At 51.6% G+C, this 18,963-nt stretch overlaps 1 protein-coding gene across 1 annotated transcript in view; it reads right to left on the bottom strand.

Annotated features, from left to right (window-relative positions):
- ADCY1 (adenylate cyclase 1) overlaps window positions 1-18,963 on the bottom strand; it is a 98,112-nt gene that overhangs the window by 16,109 nt on the left and 63,040 nt on the right. Inside the window, exons 7-11 of the mRNA XM_031454568.2 lie at window positions 17,449-17,590; window positions 15,972-16,127; window positions 5,458-5,652; window positions 5,181-5,278; window positions 4,080-4,164 (exon numbers count right to left, since the gene is read on the bottom strand). Coding sequence (XP_031310428.2) covers window positions 4,080-4,164; window positions 5,181-5,278; window positions 5,458-5,652; window positions 15,972-16,127; window positions 17,449-17,590 — 676 coding nt within the window. The remainder of the gene's footprint in view (window positions 1-4,079; window positions 4,165-5,180; window positions 5,279-5,457; window positions 5,653-15,971; window positions 16,128-17,448; window positions 17,591-18,963) is intronic.

Genomic DNA, 18,963 nt, shown 5'->3' with positions numbered 1-18,963 from the left:
CACCACCAGCCAACCTCACTCGCTCTACAGACCAGGACACAGAGCGGGTTGCTCAGCTCACATTGAGCTGAGACAGATACACACACAGACCAAACAATAGCACGAGAACTAATTTGTCGTTAACACCAAAAAAAGACAGCTGATCCGACATGAACAATGGAAAATGCCCCTAGAACGGGACCCACGATTAATCAAAGGCGGCCCAGTGGGGTGTTAGCTGTTGGACCATCCTCAAAGCTCGCTGTCACTGTCTCAGAAAGTGACTGTGTAGCAATGGCCAGGCTGGGTGTCCCGGACCCCACGGCCAGAGGCAGTTCACAGCCGGAGCTGAATTTCACAAAGGACCCCAACAGCGGGACGAGGTCACAAGGCAGGAGGATGCAGGGCAAATGTGGAGCGAGAGCCTGTGCTCTGCAGGGAGAGAAGCCGCGGAGCATGCCGTGACCGGGACACGACACAGGAGCACCGCAGCTGCACCAAATGGTCGTGGGAGGCAGGGTGGCCGCTGAGTGATGACCCCACCGTGCCTCAGCCCTGTGGCTGCGGAGTTTAAACAGTCTAGGCAAAGGGGACAACTACACAACCACATCCTTCTCCACTCAGCCGGCCGTGCTCCTGGCTTATTCTCAGGGCTCCTGCCGTGTGTTAGGGGCCAGGAGGAGGCGTGGCCCGGCTCCCTGGACCACGTACTCCCACTGCGGGGGGAGCGGGGCATTCAAAGGCTTCCAACCAGGCGACAAACTAAGAACCATGTTGTAAATCACAGTTGCACAGACACACACAACTCAAAGAGTTCCAGAAAACCCTGATGACAATCGATAGACCGACATTTTCATTCATTCTTGTTCTGTTTCTTTTGTTTACAACTCACACACACACACACACAAAAGATTTCACAGCCCCCGGTGAGTTGCAATCTGAAGTTTAAAAAACACTGACAATCTATGCTAAATAAACGAACTCAGTCCCACACAGACACACTGCGGGAGCCACTGGGGCTGCGGCAGAAAATGATGTAACATGAGGACCAGGACTGGGCATTTGCAGGGGCTGGCAGGAGCTCTTGGGTTTGTCTCTGGGGTCGCTGCCCTCTGCTGGGGCTCCCTCTCTCTTCCCAAAGAGGGAAAACCTAGAGGTTTTCTAACTTTCTACTCACTGTCCATTCATCAACCATGTCTAGTTTATCTCACCAGAGCTGCAAACCTCCTCCTTGCCTTCCCCACCCACTGCAGGGTTCTCAGGGTCTAGGGTGGGCTGGGCTGGGGGCGCTCTTCCTCCCTGGAGGCCAGCCCTCCCAGGGCAGCAGGTGTAACAGAAAAGAACAAATTTGACTTCGTATTAGATCTGTTTCTTTCGCTTTAACCCTGTACCCTGTTTTCTAGGCTCAGTCTTGCTAGCTCCGCACCTTTTGTAAAACAATGTTGCCTTTAGCCTGAAATAGACAGGAGAGCCTGTTCTCTGAGCTCTGACCTTTAAAGATATTAATACTTTTGTACTTAGAGATGACAAGTTGCAGAATAGAAAATAACATTTGTTTTGTTAGAGGTTTTACAGGGACACCATGACCTGACCCACGTGGACAGCTGCAAGAACAAAGAATTCCAAGAACAGAATTCCTGCACCAAGAAGTCTGCAACAACCAACCACACCCCATCTCCTTTTTAGTATAAAAGGAGCCTGTATTGTGACTTGGAGAAGATGGTTCTCCAGGACATTAGTTTGCCATCTTCTCAAGTCAGCCGGTTTTCTAAATACAGTCACTACTTCTTGCCCCAACACCTCGTCTCCCGATTTACTGGCCTGTCATGCGGCGAGCAAAACGAGTTTGGTCTTGGTAACCCAGAGAGTGGAGGAAGCTCATGTGAGGACTCTCACCTCCTGATGGAGCCCCTCTGCCTGTGCTCAGAAGACCACAAAGGGGTGACTGGGACAGTGGATGGAAAAATGAGGCTGAAATATGACCATCAGCACCACGCCTGGGTGAGAAAGATGAGGGGGGTTGCTGTCTAAGGCACAACGGCCTCCTTCCAAGTCACATCACCCTCGTGTCCCCAGGAACCAGAGAGGCCTGGAGCCCCAGAGAGCAAAGTGCACCTGAAACTGCAGGTGCCCAGTGACTGGTCCAGTGTGCACCCCTCTGGCGCCCTCCTCACTGCTCCTCCTCCCCCCGCCCCGCCTGCTCGGCCCTGGTCCCACCACATCGCCACCCAGGGCCAGCACCACTGCAGAAACGCCCACGGCAGGCCACGCAGCCTCAGCTGGATCCGCACACCTGGTCGGTCCAGCTCTGCCCCTTTCCAGCCCTCACCGTGACTCTCCAGCCACCTCTCTCCCGCCCTCCACTCTGAGCCCTGTGGAGCGCCTCCTCTGGTCACGGCATCCTGGCCTCCAGGACAGACAGGGATCCCGCCCCTTTGCTTCACCAGCTTCTCCTCTTGTTCTAAGAACGTTCAGTTGCGCCTATGGCGTCCCAGGCCCTGCTCCCAGGACTTCGCGAATATCAGCTCCAATTCCCATCCCTTTCACAGACAAAGACACGAAGGCCATAGAGCTGGCAGCCCCTAGTGACGAGGGAGCCAGTGGGGTGGGTGAAGGGCCGAGGTGGTCCCAGAGCTGCCACACCGGCCCTGATGCCCTGGCTGTGGCCACTTCCATGTCATGGAGGAAAGCCCTCTGCTGACTCCCAAGCCTTCTTGGGGATGTGTGGCTGCAATGGGTCCCAACTGAGCCGCGTGCACAGCTGTGCCCACTGGCATCTCCCTTCCTCGGTACGCGCTGGGCCTCTGCTGGACAGTTCTGTCCCACCTGCCGGCCCCCATCCTCCCCAGCCGGATCCTGCCGACCATGCCCCCCCTGTCTCCTGGCCCCAGTCTTCTGCACAAGCCCCATGGTGAACTCAGAGCCCTGCTGTCATGTCCAGGGCCTCAGGAGGGGAGAGTGTGAGCACGTGGGTCGCCCCTGAACAGACACATGCTGGCTGGGTGAACTGAAGCCGCCTGCCGTCAGGACCGTGCGCTCCGCCCAAGCTGCTTCCTGACCCGCAGCCGGGAGGGGGACCTGCTGCCGTGCTGGGTCAAAATCACACTTAGAAAAAATGCTCAGGCCGACGAGGGAGGGCGAGGAGGGGTGAGTGGACATTCAGAAAGAAAGGGGCTGGCGGAGCCTGGGCCCCCTCCACCAGGAGAGCTGCTTGTCCACCAGGCACACAGGTCCCCAACACTGGGGACGAGTGTGACAGGACTTAGAAACCAGCATCTATTTGCGATGCTTTCACTTGAAATTAGCTGAATAAAGCCATCTTATGTGAAGTGGGAAATTTCACTTGACCCAATCAGATGCCACTCCATCTATGAAATCAAAGAGCTAGGATTGTGGCTGTTTATTCAAATAGCATTTTTTTTTTTTTTGTCTCAACCTAAATCAAGAAGGTACCCATGAATAATAAAGAATTTTAATAAATACACCTAGATTCAATCTTCTCACAAAGTAGTTGTTTTCAAGAATTGTACAAAGATAACCCAGGGTCTCTCAAACATGACAGCTTGGGGTCTAGGGGGGAAATGGGACTTTTGAAAAAGAAGGTTCAGAACAGAGCCCTCTCCTGGGAGCCTCGGGCGGCACGGGGCCACAAGCTCAACCCTGGCTCCAAAGCCAAGGAAGAATCTTCGAGAGTGTGGAGGCCCCAGTCTATGACACGATCACACGACAGGGCACAGGACCCTCCTTTGGAGGGAACAGTGTCACCCCTTGTGTTCATTTATTCAATCACCATCCACACCCACCCCATGTGTCTACGGGGCACGCTCCCAGAACTCCAAACAGCACCCACACAGGATGGGGCCCAGTGAGTTTCTCCCACATGGACAAGTCTTTTCACCTGCCAGAAGGTGAGGGACAAACTGCCTCCACCTGTCCTGCTAAGAGGGCATGCAGAGGCCGTGCACTTACCTGTGCAGGTGACAGGCAGGTACAAGACACACACACGTGCATCTGGACCAGGTAACGTGCAGGTACATCACACACACACGCGTGTACCTGGATCAGGTGAGGAGCAGGTACAGGACACACCGTGCACGTACCTGGACCCGGGTGATGTGCAGGTACAGGACACAGGACACCAGGAAGCAGATGCAAAACACCAGCAGGAGCAGGACGGCCACACTCCTAGGACAGATGACACACAGTCCCTGCAGGCTGGGCCAGGTGACAGGTGCCCAGAGGATGCCTGGAACCGCGCCCTTCCTCCCCTGCCCCACCCGGGTCCCAGACCTGGGGAAGCAGCAGTGGTCTCTGGGGAGCTGCCCGTGCTGGTCCTTTTCTAGCAGAGGAGCCCTTCCTGTGTCCCCTCTAAGTTCCCCGCCACCCCAGGGTCCCTCTAGCCCTGGGAGCGCCTGAGAGGCGCTCTCCTCGTGCAGGAAGGACGAGGGCTGCACAGACTTGGCTGCTGGGCACTGCCCTCTTCCTGGGCCTCATCTACAAAGGGTTTTTCTAGAAAAAGTTGGATCCCCAGGCAGGGCCATGCAGACGGCCACTGCGTGTCCACAGTGTCTGGGGCTGGGGGTGGCTTCCATGTGTTTTCTGGAAACTCGCAGGGGAATCACTCCACTTGGGAGGTTTATTAACAAAGCTGTAGGTCTGCAAGAAAAGTGGAGATTTTCTGGGGTCTTTCTTGCCCCAAACCCAAAACTCCCAAACTCACTTTCACTCATAAGGATGAAATGTTATTAAAATTATTATGTCTGCGTTCCTTTCCAGAACCTACTTTTTCTCATTTTAATGTTTCTGAAAATTTGTGGACAAGCACCTGGAAATCAGGGTGCCTGTCTGGTCTGTTTCCTCTCACAGAAACTGTCATGAAGCCAGTGGTGCACGTGCTGTGGACGGAGAGGGCTTAGAATTGAGTAAAGTTAAAATTAAAAACTGAGAACCAGCAGCCCCGCACACCAGCCAGCAGGCTCGCACAGCCAGTTCCTCCAGGAAATGACGCGTGTCCCGGGGTGGGGGGGTGTGGACCTCGTTTGTAGAGAAAGAGGAGTGGTTTCTGAGTTTTTCTGAGACTGTTCTCAACGCCCTCCAGGGGCAGGGGCACCGTGGGACTGTGACTGCGGGAGTCGAACCTGAACTTGAAAAGCAAAGGACTCTTGGTGACCTCTGACGGATGGCCCCAGAATAACACTTACTGCGGGATTATCAGCAGGTAGACAAGGCCGAACAAGGCGGCCAGAATGAGGGCCAGAATGACGGCGCTGGTAAAATACTCGTCCTGAAGCTGGTGGTACTACAAGACAGAAATCCCCCGTCAGTGGCCTTGGCTTCCTGGAGACACCAGGGTCTTCCCAAGGGTGCCGGGGATGCCCAGAACCACTGCAGCATTGAGAAGGGCCACACCCACGCCCACAGGATGTCCCAGGGCCCCAGCCTCCCGCCACCCCCGACCGCCCCCACGCCGGCACCTACCTTCCTCTCTCGCTCAGCCTGCTTGTACTTCAGGGTGAAGAAGTTCAGGTCCGCCATCTCCAGCTCCATCTGCCGGGCTTCCAGGAGGCGGCCGATGTACCTGTTGACGCGTGTCCCGGGGGTGGCGTGGACCACGTTTGTAGAGAAAGAGGAGCGGTTTCTGAGCTTTTCCGAGGCCGTTCTCAGCGCCCTCCGCTGCCCATCACGGGAAGAAAGGGAGAAATGTTGTCAAACTCTCCACTTACCAAAAAAGAGAACTCTTATGTGTCCCTCCTTCTGGATCCTCGCCCACTGCAGAGTCTGGGGGGCCTGGTGTGGGGATCTGAGATGCAGGTGTGGCTCCACCACCTGCTGGCGGCAAGATCCCAGGTGAGTTATCTCATCACTGGTGTTTGGGCTCCCGTGTCTGTAAGTGGGGTTACACGGCACCTGAGTGGTGGCTCCGTGTGGAGGGTTTCTGGGCCCCATATGTGAGAACTGGACAGTGCCCAGCACACAGCAATGAACTTGGCTCTTTGAAAATACTGATAAAATCAGTAGGTCTCTAGCACGTAAATCTGACAGCTTAGATCAATGACCTACTCCTTGAAACACACAAACTACCACAACTCACCCAACAGGAAAGATAATTGGAATAGCCCTGTAATTGCTAAAGAAAGTTAATTCATAATTTTAAAATTCATGAAAAAGTAATCTCCAGGCCGAGATGATTTCACCAGAGAATTCTACCAAACAGTTAAATAAAAATTAACAAAAATTCTATACAATAGATTCTAGAAAATAGAAGAGGAGGTAACAGTTCCCAGCTCACTTTATAAAGTCAACATTAACCTGACACCAAAACCAGACTAAGACAGCAAAAAAAAAAAAAAAAAAAAAAAAAGACATTTGAGGCCATATTCCTCATGAATATTGATGGAAAAAATCCTTGGCAAAACATTAGTAGATAGAATTTAGCAATATATAGAGGTATATAGCATGACCATTTCAAGATACGCAAGGCTGCTTAAATATTTGAACATCAGTGCAATTCATTATGTTAAAACCACATTAACCATCATGTGGAAAACCCCATGGTCATATCGATTGATACAGAAAAAGCACTGGACAAAATTCAATATCCATTCATGATAAACATGCTCAGAAAACCAGGAATGGAGGGGAACCTGCCCAACTTGATGAAAAACGTCTACAGCTAACATCACACTCAATGGTAAAAGACAGAATGTTGTCCCTCTACAATCTGCAGTCAGAGCTGTCCGTCTCACTCTCCTATTCGATATAGCGCTAGAACCCCCCTAACCGGTGTGGTAAGGTAAGAAAAGGAAATAAAAAGCAGGTAGATCAGACAGAAAGAAAGCTGTCCCTATTTGCAGATGATAGCCTACATAGAAAATCCTGATGGAAGAAAAGATCCTGGAACGAATGAGTAAGTTCCACAGGGTCACAGGATACAAGATAAACATTGAAAGTCAATCATATTTCTTCATACTAGCTATGAGCACGTGAAGACCAAAATTAAGATACAGTAGCATTTACAATCACTGAGAAAGTGAAATACTAGTGAATCTAACAAAACACGTACAGAACTGTAGGCTGAAAACTACAGAGCGCCAGTGAAAGAAAGCAAAGCAGACCACAGTAAATGGACATACTATCAAGGATTAGAAGACTCAACATAGTGAAGATGTCAATTCTCCCCACGTGGATGGACACAAGTTTAACGTAATTCCCCTCAAATCGTAGAAGGACTTTTTTTTTTTTTTTGGTAGAAATACAAGTTTATTCTAAATATGAAATGGAATGGCAAAGGGACTAGAATAGCTCCTTTTTCTTAAAAAGAATCAAGTGAGAGCAATCACTCTGACAGTGACTGACAGCGACTTACTATCTAAATCCAGACAATGTGGTGTTGGCACAGGGACAGATAGACACACAGATCAAGGGAACAGAACACAGAGCCCAGAAACAGCCTCACACAAGTATGGGCAACTGATTTTTTGTTGTTGGTGGTGGTTTTCTGGTTTTTTGGGGGGGAGATATTAAGCTTTATTTATTTCTTTATATTTAGAGGAGGTACTGGGGATTGAACCCAGGACCTCGTGCATGCTAAGCATGCGCTCCACCACGTGAGCTATCCCCTCCTCTGCAACGGGCAACTGATTTTTGACAAAGTGCAAAAGCAGTTCAATGGAAGAAGCTTGGCTTTTCAACAAACAGTGCTGGGGCCTCTGCAGAGCCATTAGCAAAAACAAATAAATAAACCTTAACCCAAACCTCACACTTAATTTTAAAGAACTAACTCAGAATGGATCATAGGTGTAACTATCAAACACGAAAATAGAAAATCCAATTAGAAAGCAAAGGATACAAGAGGCATTTCACCAAAGAGAGGAACATACGGATAGAAAAATAAACACTTGAAGAGATGTGCGACATCGTTAGCCATCAGGGAAATATAAAATAAAATCACAAAGAGATATCCCCACACATTTATTACAACAGTAATGTTTGGAAAAAAAAAGAAGTGACGGGACCAAGTGCTGGCAAGGAAGCAGAGAAAACTGGATCACGCACACACAGCTGATGGGAAGGTGAAATGGGACGGTCACTCCAGGAAACAGTTTGGCTGTTCCCTATAAAAGAGAGAAGAAGTGGGGAGGCTACAGTTGTAGACCACATGCTTAGGATGCACATGGTCCTGGGTTCAATCCTCAGCACTTCCAGTAAATCAATCAATCAATCAGTCAATCAATAAACCATTACCACCCCTCAAAAAACAAAAGAAAAAAACATGACCCATTAATGGCACACCTGAGCATCAATCTGAGAAAATGAAAATTTATGTCTACATAAAAATCTGTACCTGCATGTTTATAGTAGTTGTATATGTAATATACAAGTTGAAAGCAACCTAAATGTCCTTCAGCAGGTGAGTGGCTGAACAAAGGTGAGCCATCCCAGCCACGCCGTGCCAGCCAGCCACGGAAAGGAAGGCGCTACCCACCCCAACGATAACCTGGAAGGACACAGGGGCATGGAGCTGAGTGATGAAATGGCCAAGTTCCCAAGGTCACACACTGTGTGATTCCATTTACACCAAATTCTCAAGTGACAAAGTTACAGGCAGGGAGAACCAGGGTTAAGGATGGCTGTGGGGAGGGAGGCGGTGTGACCCTGAGCAGGGAGAGACCTTGGTGGTGATGGAAATGTTCTGTATGTAATGCCACGTGTGGATGGTTACACGAATCCACCATGTGATGAGATGGCACAGGACTACACACTCGGTGCTCCAATGTCCGTTTCCTAGTCTGGGTGTCACACTAGTTTTAAGATGCAACAGAAACCCCGTGGGAAACTGCAGAGGGTACAGTCTGCTTGATTCCACAGCTCACACACATGCAATCAGCAGTCTATCAATTCTATCTCCAGAAAGCTGTAAAAATATTAAATAAGTAAATAAACAAAACCTAAGTCACTCCCAATCTCTGCTTGGAAATAAATCATCAGTCTTTTGCAGTGCATCCCTCCAAATTTTTCCCTAAGCAGGTACCAGCCTGGGAATGTGTTATTTTCCAATCAGAGGCTCGCATTTCCATCTCCAGATGTGCTCTGGCCTCCCCTGGGCCTGAAACCAAGCACGGAAAATACTGCAAGCGGGAGAGAAAGAAACTGTGAAGTCTGCCTTGAGTTAATGTGCGAGTGTCTTGTGCTCCTGTGAATTCTTTCTCCCTCTAGGACCTGACACATTTGTAAATATCAAGGAAAAAAAAAAGTTGATGTTGTGTCTGTGAGATTGGGAGCTGGCTCTCCTGTGGGGAGGGCCCAGGAGGCTGCCTTTAGGCAGGTATCACACACAGTCATCAGTTTTCAGGGTTTTGTGCTAAGTTATTTTGTGTGGGCAGGGCTGACATCTGGGGGGCAGATGTCATCCTCGGCCCTCAGGGTGGCTGAACAGTGGGACGGGAACTCCATCAGTGGGACAGAATGTTAACCGTGGCCAACTCCTGGCATCTGGCATCGTAATTACAGATTTTCCCCTTTGTCATGCTTTCCTCTTCTTTCCCACAACAAATATATACTTCCTTTAAAAACAAATCCAAATCAAGTCAAGGGAAAATATTGCTAATTTTGAAGTGATACTTGGCTTTCTGAGCGGCTTTCTTGACCCGCCAAAGGGAAGGATACCGCAGCGATGCAGGAACCAGGGGCTGTGCAACCTGCATTGAGCTGCTTAACCTCTCTGTGCTCCAGTTTCCTAGTTAGCACTCATGAGGATCCAAAAATGTTCATACTCCAAGGAAAGACACCTGGCCCAGAGGGAGTCTTCCAGCTGGCCGTCATTGTCCTGAAGCAGACAAGCAGCTGAGATCAATAAAAATGTCCCCAAGTCTGCAAAGCACAGAGCTGTGTCTCGGGTCTCCTGCTCTGTCCAGCAGCTTTCCAGATACCAGTGCAGACTGTCCCCAGGTGGGCAGACCTCACCTGGGTCTCGACCACAGTGAGTGACCTTCTACTCAGAAGCTTAGTGGCCAATGGCGACTGTGAGCTGGTCTGACTTGTCTGCGGCTGATGGACCTTGGAGCCACCTCAAGTTAGCCTGTCACCTCAAGGTTTACAGTCTCCTCCTGCAGCAACTAAAAGCCACTGACAAAAGAGTGGCACATGCATCGCTGTGGTGGCAGAGAGGGGAGCCCTCTGCTGCCCCTCGCAGGGGGTGTACCTCGAGCATCCTGATTCAGCGGGGACAGAAAGCGAGTAAAAACCTACTAAACATCAAAGAAACCTTGCAGGATCCTGTAACTCTGTTCACCCTGTAAGAGTCAGAGGAGAAGACCCACCAGACTGACCATCTCAAGAGATGCCGAATAGCATTTTCTAAAATTCAACATCTCATTTTAAAAAGCGCACACGCTCACTCGCATGGGCTACTTTCTTGAGATAATTTGGCACCTATGACAACGTCTTAACCAAAAGCGTTGCGATTAATAGTAAACCTTTGTTTTAGCTAATTAAGGCCAGAATGGAAAAGAATGCCACTCATCAGCATCACTTAATAAAGGATGTAAAAGAGAAACAAAAATGATCAGCATTTAAACATGATACTACTGTGAACTCTGGAGTTACCCAGCTAGACCAAGATGAGATAGGAGTAGCTGGTTCCTTCCAAATGTGAGCAATGGTTCCCCTTCTAAAAGAAAAAAATAAATGTGATACTACTGTAAATCAGAAAAAGTCGAAGGAAGTAAAAATTTACTAGAATCATTTCAATACGGGTGATCCAACCAACATGGACTGGAATTTTATCTTCATTAATTTCAGATACTGGAAAATATATTTTTAAAGAATTCCTAGACATGTTTAAAACAAAAAGCTGGGAGAAGGGGCAGGAAAGGCCCTCTGTGGCTCTGAAACAGGAGAGCAGGAGGGAAGACACAGCACGGAGCCAACAATACTTCAAATGTGCTGAGCCTGAGGTCGGGGTAGAGCTCAGTGGGAGAGTGCGTGCTTACCAGCAGGCACCAGGTCCCGGGTTTAAGACCGAGCTGGGCGGTCAGGAGGCTCGGAAAACGTGGGGAGAACGATTTGGTATCAGCTATCAAAAATTAAAATACATACACCATTTAACCCAGCAATTTCACTACAAAGAAGTTGCCCAGGCTTTCCTTATAAAGTTCACTAAGATATATTTAAAAAAAAAAAAAAAAAAAAACGATCTGTGTCTGCAAGCGGAGGCCACCTGGCCCGCGCCGCCAGGATCTCTGATGTCTGTTACTGAGTGAAAAAACAGGGTGTTGGGACAGTCAAATAGGTTAAATCCTATTTCCCATCACCTTCTGGCACACCACCAGATTCTTCTGGACGGAAACACAAAATGATAAACAGTTCAGGGGATTTAATTTTTGCATTGTGTCTACATGTTTTATTTTTTTTAAATAGATATGCTTAGGTATTTTAAACATAAAGAGAAGGACAGAAGCAGCATTTTAAAGAAAGGGAGAGAGAGCACTGGGGAGGCACGTTCCCCACCTGCTGCTACAGGTTAACGCAGTCTTACCGGCTACAGACTCACTTTCACAGGCACTTGATTCAGAGAATTCCATCACACAAAGTGATCAGAGATGTAAATGCACTTTCATGGGCAAAAATGCTGTGAATTATTTACTTTGATTAAAAAGAAAACCCGAAACAAAAACCAGAAATGACCTAAATACCAATGGAAGTTGATTAAGTAAATGGTCTCTCCTTAGGCTGAAAATCTACACAGTGATTAAAGAACCCTATTTTTGAGGAATATTCAGTAAGATAAGGAAATATTGGCAAGTGAAAATAAACAAGCAGCAAACTGTATCATCCCATCAATTTTACTGAAAAATGTATAAATACACACACACTTAAGAAAGACCAAAATGTTAACGATAAATTGATTGCAGGCGGTTGGATTGTAAATGAATGCTTTTCATTGTCTTCTTTGTGCAGTTTTGTATCTTTCTATACTTTTTTCCACCATAAATTCGTTTTATGATCAGAAAGGAACATTGAAGGAAGAAACAGAACAAGTGTAAGCTCGTGGGGGTTGGGGTTTACGGCAGGTGCTTGTCCCTGCACATTAAGGGGAGTAGTCCAGGAAGACCGAGCTGGCAGCCCTGAGACCAAACCCCAACAGCCCAGGCACTGCCAGGAGGTGCCCTGCACAGCATTGCCCCCTCGTGGCCAACCCACTCTGGGCGCCCACAGCCCTGATCCAGGAGAGGCCAGAGACCAGGCGGACCCAAGAGGGACTGTGGTCTGAAGCTAACCACATACATTTGCAGGTCGCTCCCCAGAAGTTAGGACACGATTTCTCCAAACACGGTGCGAAGACACAAAAGGCAGGGGAACCCACTGCCCTGATCCCACCGGCTTCCCCTGCTCCATTTCCAAGGCGACCTCGATCAGGCTGTCAGGCCTGGAGATGCAGATGAAGTAAATGGAAGACAGGAACAAGAATGATGAAACAGACTTCATCCTAAAGCAGAAGCAGGTTCTGAGACCCGCTGGGGAGAGGCGGCAGGTGGATGGGGTTGCTCCCCATGCACACGATCACTCGACACGTCACTCACATCATCCCCCCACATGCCCAGGCTGGCCCTGCCCATGCACGGCCTCTCCAATCCATCCTTCTAGGACCACCAAGGACCTCCTGCCTCAGGCCACCTGCCTGTCACTGCCCCATCTTCACCCTGATGCCATCCCACGTTGCAGACGCTGCTACCAGCCCCATTCTGGACTCCTTCTCACTAATCACAAGGCTAGTGGCGATGAGGAGGCGCAGAGCCAGGCAGCAGAGGCCCAGGCTCCCAGCTGGGCCCCCAGCCCACGGCACCTTCCTGTGGAGGCTGCACTGTCTGCCCCGCCAGGAGAGGAAATGCCAGGCCCACACAGGCTGCCCATGGGGCGAGGGGTCGGAGATGGAGACCAAGGCGGAGAAGACAGTGTGTGGCTGAGTCTGGATGTACTAGCCGGCTGCTATCCAGGGTGCGGGGAGGGGGCGAGCGGGGACCCTCCCAGGGCAGGGAGCTCAAATAGGGAGCCTGAAAACCACATGATAGATGTGAGCTTGGCTTTGGACCCTAGAGTGAGGGCACAAGGTGACAGAAACAATCACTGGGGAGCAGACCTTGAGGTACACATGCACCCACTACCCTATAGCTCACTGCAAAGCTTCTTCCAAGCGGGGAAGGGGCTAGCTAGTCAGAGCTGGGGTCTGGGGGCCTGTGGGAGACTGTGGGACAGAGGGGCCAAGGAAGAAACCCAGGACCCCACCTCTCGTGCTCCCAGGGAAGGCCACAAAGCCAGGCATGTGAAAGGCACGCAGGACGCGGGAATCCAGGAAGCCAAACGTGATTCCTGACACTGGTATGAAGTGGGGGAGGGAAGGGGCCCTGCACGCAGGCAGGTCTGCGACCTGGGATGGGAGGGATGGAGCTGCAGGGTCCTGCAGGGTCCTGGGCCACAGGGTCAGGGGAGGGGGCTGGAGACACCGGCCAGAGAAGGTGGGCCAGTGAGCCCAGGTGTGCAATTCCTCCTGGACCTCAGGAGCCGTTTTAGGAGTGGGGGCGGGTGCTGCTGGAGCTCTGTCCAAGTGGGGGACACCAAGGAGGCTGCTCAGCCCCAGCAAAGGAGAGGCCCCTAACTGTGTGGGTTAATCAGGTCGAATCCAGGGGTCACAGGCTCCTGCCGCCAGTCAGCGTGCACTGTCCGGGAAAAGTCTGGACCCTTAGGTCTTGTCAATCCTCCTCTCTGAGGAGTAATGGGGGAGATCAGCCCTTGCCTCGGGCTCCAGGATGGCTCTGGATTGCCCTGGCTTCACCCGAAATTTGATTTTTTTTTGTTCCTTGTGGATTCTTTTGGGTTACGTTTGATTTTTTAAAACATTGCACTAATTATTATTACTATTACTTATCCTGATCCTGCATTTTGGACGCGTTTCAATTGTGTGCCTCACTCCCCTCCCCCAGTTCCATCCCCGAGGGGTCAAGTTCAGTCAAGAGGGCTGGGGGCTGGGGGTGGGGGCACTGGAGGAAGAAGACAGCAATTAAATCCCTGTTTCTACTCTGGCAATATTGGCAACAAGGAAGCCTGAAAGTTGTCCTGTTACAAATTATAGGTAAATGTATCAACTCACACATACTTTGAAACTCAGCAGTCAAGAAAGTAAGGAAAATGTCCGGGGGCCAGAAGTGTCAAGACAGCAAGGATGCAGGCCAGGGAACGGGGCCACCACGGGAACTGCCCGGGCTGCTGCAGTCTGAGGAGACCAGAGTTTCCTGAGTCCTTTAATGTTTCCTGGGCTCTCACAGAAAAGCTGGGGCCTGAGCAAGATGGGCAGGGAGGTTGAAGCCCTCTGGCTGAACCCCAGGCCCTGAGAGGCTCCATCAGCAAATACTGACCAGGGGAGATCGTGCAGTGGGGAAGGCGAAAAAGCTGACCCGTCTCAGACCCAGCTCTGCCCCGGGGAACCTCAGCAGTGTGTCTGCACCTGCCTGCCATCTGGGGCCAGCTTCCCCACCTGAGACTTCCAGAGACTGTGACCGGAGGGAGGGAGGTAGGGCATAGCCATTAAAAGAAAGACACAGCAATTAGCACCAAGAAGGTGGAAGACTCATCTCCCACTAGACCTCAAGCTTCAATCTACGCTTATTAAAATACCATCACAGCTAATTGGCCCTCCCACAGGGGCCAGGACAGTTTCAAGGCCGACCATAAAAGGTCAGAGGGTGCGCAGTGGCCCGATTCCTGGGAATCCCCGCCCCTTCGTCAAAGTAGTTGGAATAATCCTGCCACCTGTTAGGATATGAAGTTACCAAGCCCATAAAAACTGACAACCCCGCACCTCGTGGTCACTCTCCTTTCTGAGCCAGATGGCCCGCACTCTGTCTCTGGTGTGTATCTCTCTCTCTGAATGAATTTACCTTCACTCAGCTGTGGCTCACTCTTGAATTCTTTCCTGAGCGAAGCCAAGGACCCACACTCACCAAGGCGCATCCTAGGGACTCAACTGAGACCTGGGACACAGCCATCCTCTTGCCCCACAATTTTCCTGTATCAAAACCACAAGCATTTAGTTTAAAGCCACCGGCATGGCTGACAGAGGAAAGGCCAATCTTCTTTACGGAGTTCACCATCATCAGAGCTCTTAAGGGATTTCCAAATAAAGTTTTCCCAAATATGAACTCAAAAGCAAAGTCACACAAAAAAAATCCCTCTAGGATAAGGCACCGCAAGTGAGACAGCAGGAGTTTGCTGCTTCCTGAAAAGCTTCAAAAAAGTGATGAAATTCCTTTTAAAGGCATAAAACCCACAAGGAGAGAAAACAAGAGTGCAGAAGGCAGCAATGCAACCTCAGGAAATAGGCAATCGGTCACTGCCGTGCAGACCCATGAACACAAATGATGGGGAAAGAGAGAATGTTCAGGAGGCACAGGCTTCAGTGGAAGGGCAGAGGCTGGAGCACAGACTGTAACAGAAAAGAAACAGATCTGACTCCATATTAGATCTGCCTGAAATAGACAGGAAGCCTATTCTCTAGACTCTGATCATTTCAGATATTAACACTCTTGCACTTATATAAAGATAACAAGTTGCGGAATAGAAAATACCATTTGTTTTACTGGAGGTTTACGGGGACACCATGACCTGACCCACACGGACAGCTGCCAAGAGCAAAGAATTCCTGCACCAAGAAGTCTGCAACAACCAACCACACCCCTCCCCTTTTTAGCATAAAAGGAGCCTGAATTCTGACTTGAAAAAGATGGTTCTCCAGGACATCAGTCTGCCATCCTTTCGGTCTGTCAGCTTTCTGAATAAAGCCGCTATTCCTTGCCCCAACACCTCATCTCCCGATTTACTGGCCTGTCGTATGGCAAACAGAACGAGTTTGGACTTGGTAACACAATGCCAAGAGGATATGGGAAAAATGCGGTCCCAACTGGTGTCTGCCGAGGGCCTGCACACTGGGGCTGACCTACCTTGTCATCGTCCTCACAGGTCATGACATTGGAGAAAGGGATCTCCGCCTTGAACATCTTCCGGCAGTGCATGAGCTGTACCAGCAGGTAGCACACGGTCTTGAACTTCATCCTTTTGGCCGGTTTTATGTCCGAGAGAATCAGCCCTGGAAATATCTGTGCAGACGTGGGGCAAAGAGAAACGCTGTGAGTGGACACACTCGTCCTGCCTGTCAGGAAGGGAGCACGAATGTGACGAGCAGGGAGGTCACAGCCGCCTGCTCAAGGCCTGCTGCTCGCCAGACACAGCAGGGAGCAGAACCAGCAACCCAGTTCCAAACTCGCAGCTCTCAGATACCCCCAAGGCCTCTGAAAGCCAGATCAGTGCCCCGAATCCCGGGGTGGATTCGGACTCCTGTGTGGATTCAGGGACCTCGCCCAGCTGGGTCAGCACGAGGCTGATGAATGTCACCCATGAGCCCCCGGGGGCCTTCTCGCAGCTTCCCCTTCTGCCTTTTACCTTTTTCTCTCTCCTCATCCCAAACTTCTCCAAAGGGGCTGCTCCTTGTACAGACCTCGTCACCCCGCTCACCCCCAAACTGCAGCCATGACTGATGCTGGTGCTTGATTCTGCATGATGCATGGGGTAGCATCCCTGCAGGGCGCCGAGGCTCCCTCTCTGGCTCGGAACCTCCTGCACCCCTGCAGTGGCCCCCAGGCCTCCCTCCTCAGCCCCCACTCCACTCCCTTGTCCCCAGGTTGACCCCCACTGGTCACCCAAACCTCTCCCCCTGCCCTCCTCCTGGCCATGCTCACACCTGCAGTCTGCCCGCACACTCACTCCCTTTTTCAGGACTCAACTCACCGTGCCTGCCTGACCCCTCTGAGCCCCACGTCTCTCTCCTGGCCAGTGCCACTCCTGTCCACGGTCCCCATGTCACGTGAGCACCACTGCATCCCAGGGACCGAGGATGCAGCAGGCAGCAAAACTCAGTTTTCCCTTGTATCTGACCTACTTGTGTCCTGAAGGAGCACTGGGGCCACCTGAGCCCAGCGCCCCTCACCTGAGCCCTGGAAGTGGCTCAGTCACCCTCGATCGTGTCCAGGTCACTTTTCCTTGACAAAGTGACCTCTAGCGCCCCACACACGATGGTCACAAGCCTTCCTGTGTGCACAGATCCCTCAATCCATAGGGCACCCCATCCCTGACTTCCTGCAGAGGGTTCTCAAAGCTGATTACAGGAGAGGCAGAGGGGAGGTGCGGGAGGATGCAGGATGGCCCAGCCCTTGAGGTCCCCAGGGCCTTGACCTCAAGTTAAGTCCCCCTGCCCTCCCCTACTGCCCTCCCCACGTGCTAAGGCCAGGCCCAGGGACAAGGTTAGTGGGGACACCCTCCAGTGCGCACAGAGCTCAAGGCCTGAGAAGCAGTGATCTGAGGAGAAAACAGGAGCCGTTAGTCTTTGAGAAGGCGCAGCACAGGAAGGGTTCTGGAACCTACCTTTCGCCTATGTGAGGGCACGATGAAAAAGGTCTCGATATTATGAGTTTTCAGAAAACTGTTCCTCTCGTGTCCATGGCCCGGCTCCACCTCATAGTCACCATTCAGGCACGCCAGGGTGGTCTTTGTGATGTGAACCTTCCTACAGAAAAGGAGGCAGAGATTTGGAAGGAACATTCAGGCAGAGGGGAGTAGGGGCCAGAGGGAGACAAGAAGCAAGTGTCAGGATTCAGTAGAGACGATGCGGAAGGAGAGGGCGGCCAGGTGAGGGGAGAAGCGAGGCCCCTCCCCAGTCGGCAGTCTGTCCCCGAAACCTGCAGGGTGGGAGGACCCGGCCCAACATCAGGCCCACGCTGCCCCCACACAACGGGGGGCAGGTGGGAACAGTACCCTGTGGGCGGCATTCACACTCCCCTAAGTGAGTTTTCTCGTGACAGAAGGAGAAATCCTCACCGTTAGTGCAACCTGAGCAGAAACCGATCCCACACAGCCTGAGCTCCCGCCCCTTAGCACGGCCTGAGCGCTAAGTCCTTGCATCTCTGCACAATCTCCTGAAATCCTTGCCAGCCTCGGGGATGGGGGAATGGGGAGGGGCAGACATGCAGAGCGCTGAGGCAGGAGTGAGTGTCCCCCCATGGCTGGCTCTGAGAGCACTTGGGACTCTGTCTCCCCATCAGCCTGGCCCTGAACTGCAAAAGGAACCCAGGCACCAACAGTCTCTAGAAATGAGTGTGTGTCTGCTCATGCATTCACTGGTCCTTCCTCCCTTCTTCCCTTGCTTTCACAACAGAGATGGACGGCACTCCTGCTGCTGAGCTGAGGGGCCCACAGGGAGACAGGAATGTCAGCCATGGCACTCAGCACAGAGCATCCCAGGCCTGGGAAAGAGGAGGAGTCTCGGGCGAGGAGGCCCTGAATGCACATGGTGGGAACGGACGGCACCCAGGGTCCCAGTCTGGACCCGCGGAGAAACTGGGGGCCTGGCTGGTCCTGAGCAGCAAGGCCACTAAGGGGGACAGAGCACCCTCACTAGTGAGCGCTGCCCACACTCACCAGGGGCGATCGCTCACCAGCATGTGTGGTGGGAGTGGAGACAGTCAGCCACGGGAGCACTCCATCCCCGGGGATGGAGGGTGGCGATGCCCAGTGTCTGCCACCTCCCAGGCCCCTGGCACCAGAGGCCCGCTTACTTATGAGACTGTCCTGTCCACGATGGCAGGGGTGGGGAGACATGAGGCCTGGGGCGGGGGGGGCCCACCACATGCTGGAGCTGGTTCTGGCCTGAGGGCCCCTGGGGGTGGGGAGGAGCATTTGCTCAGGATCCAATTTCACCTGCTTCTAGGCAGCCTGGAACACGCACCCAGCACACCGGTTTGGGGCAGACCGGGAGCTGCATGTGCTTGGGGCAGCAGAGCGGGGTGTGTTGTCTCCTGCTGCCAAGAAGCTGGAAGCTGTCACCATGCAAGGAGCAGACCCCTCCCTGGCCTTGGCCTCTCCAAGACAACCACCCAGGGC

This window comes from Camelus dromedarius, chromosome 7 (assembly GCF_036321535.1).
Source record: "Camelus dromedarius isolate mCamDro1 chromosome 7, mCamDro1.pat, whole genome shotgun sequence".
Taxonomy (NCBI): Eukaryota; Metazoa; Chordata; class Mammalia; order Artiodactyla; family Camelidae; genus Camelus; species Camelus dromedarius.
Note: the sequence above shows the minus strand (reverse complement) of the source record. Positions and strands in the feature narration are given on the sequence as shown.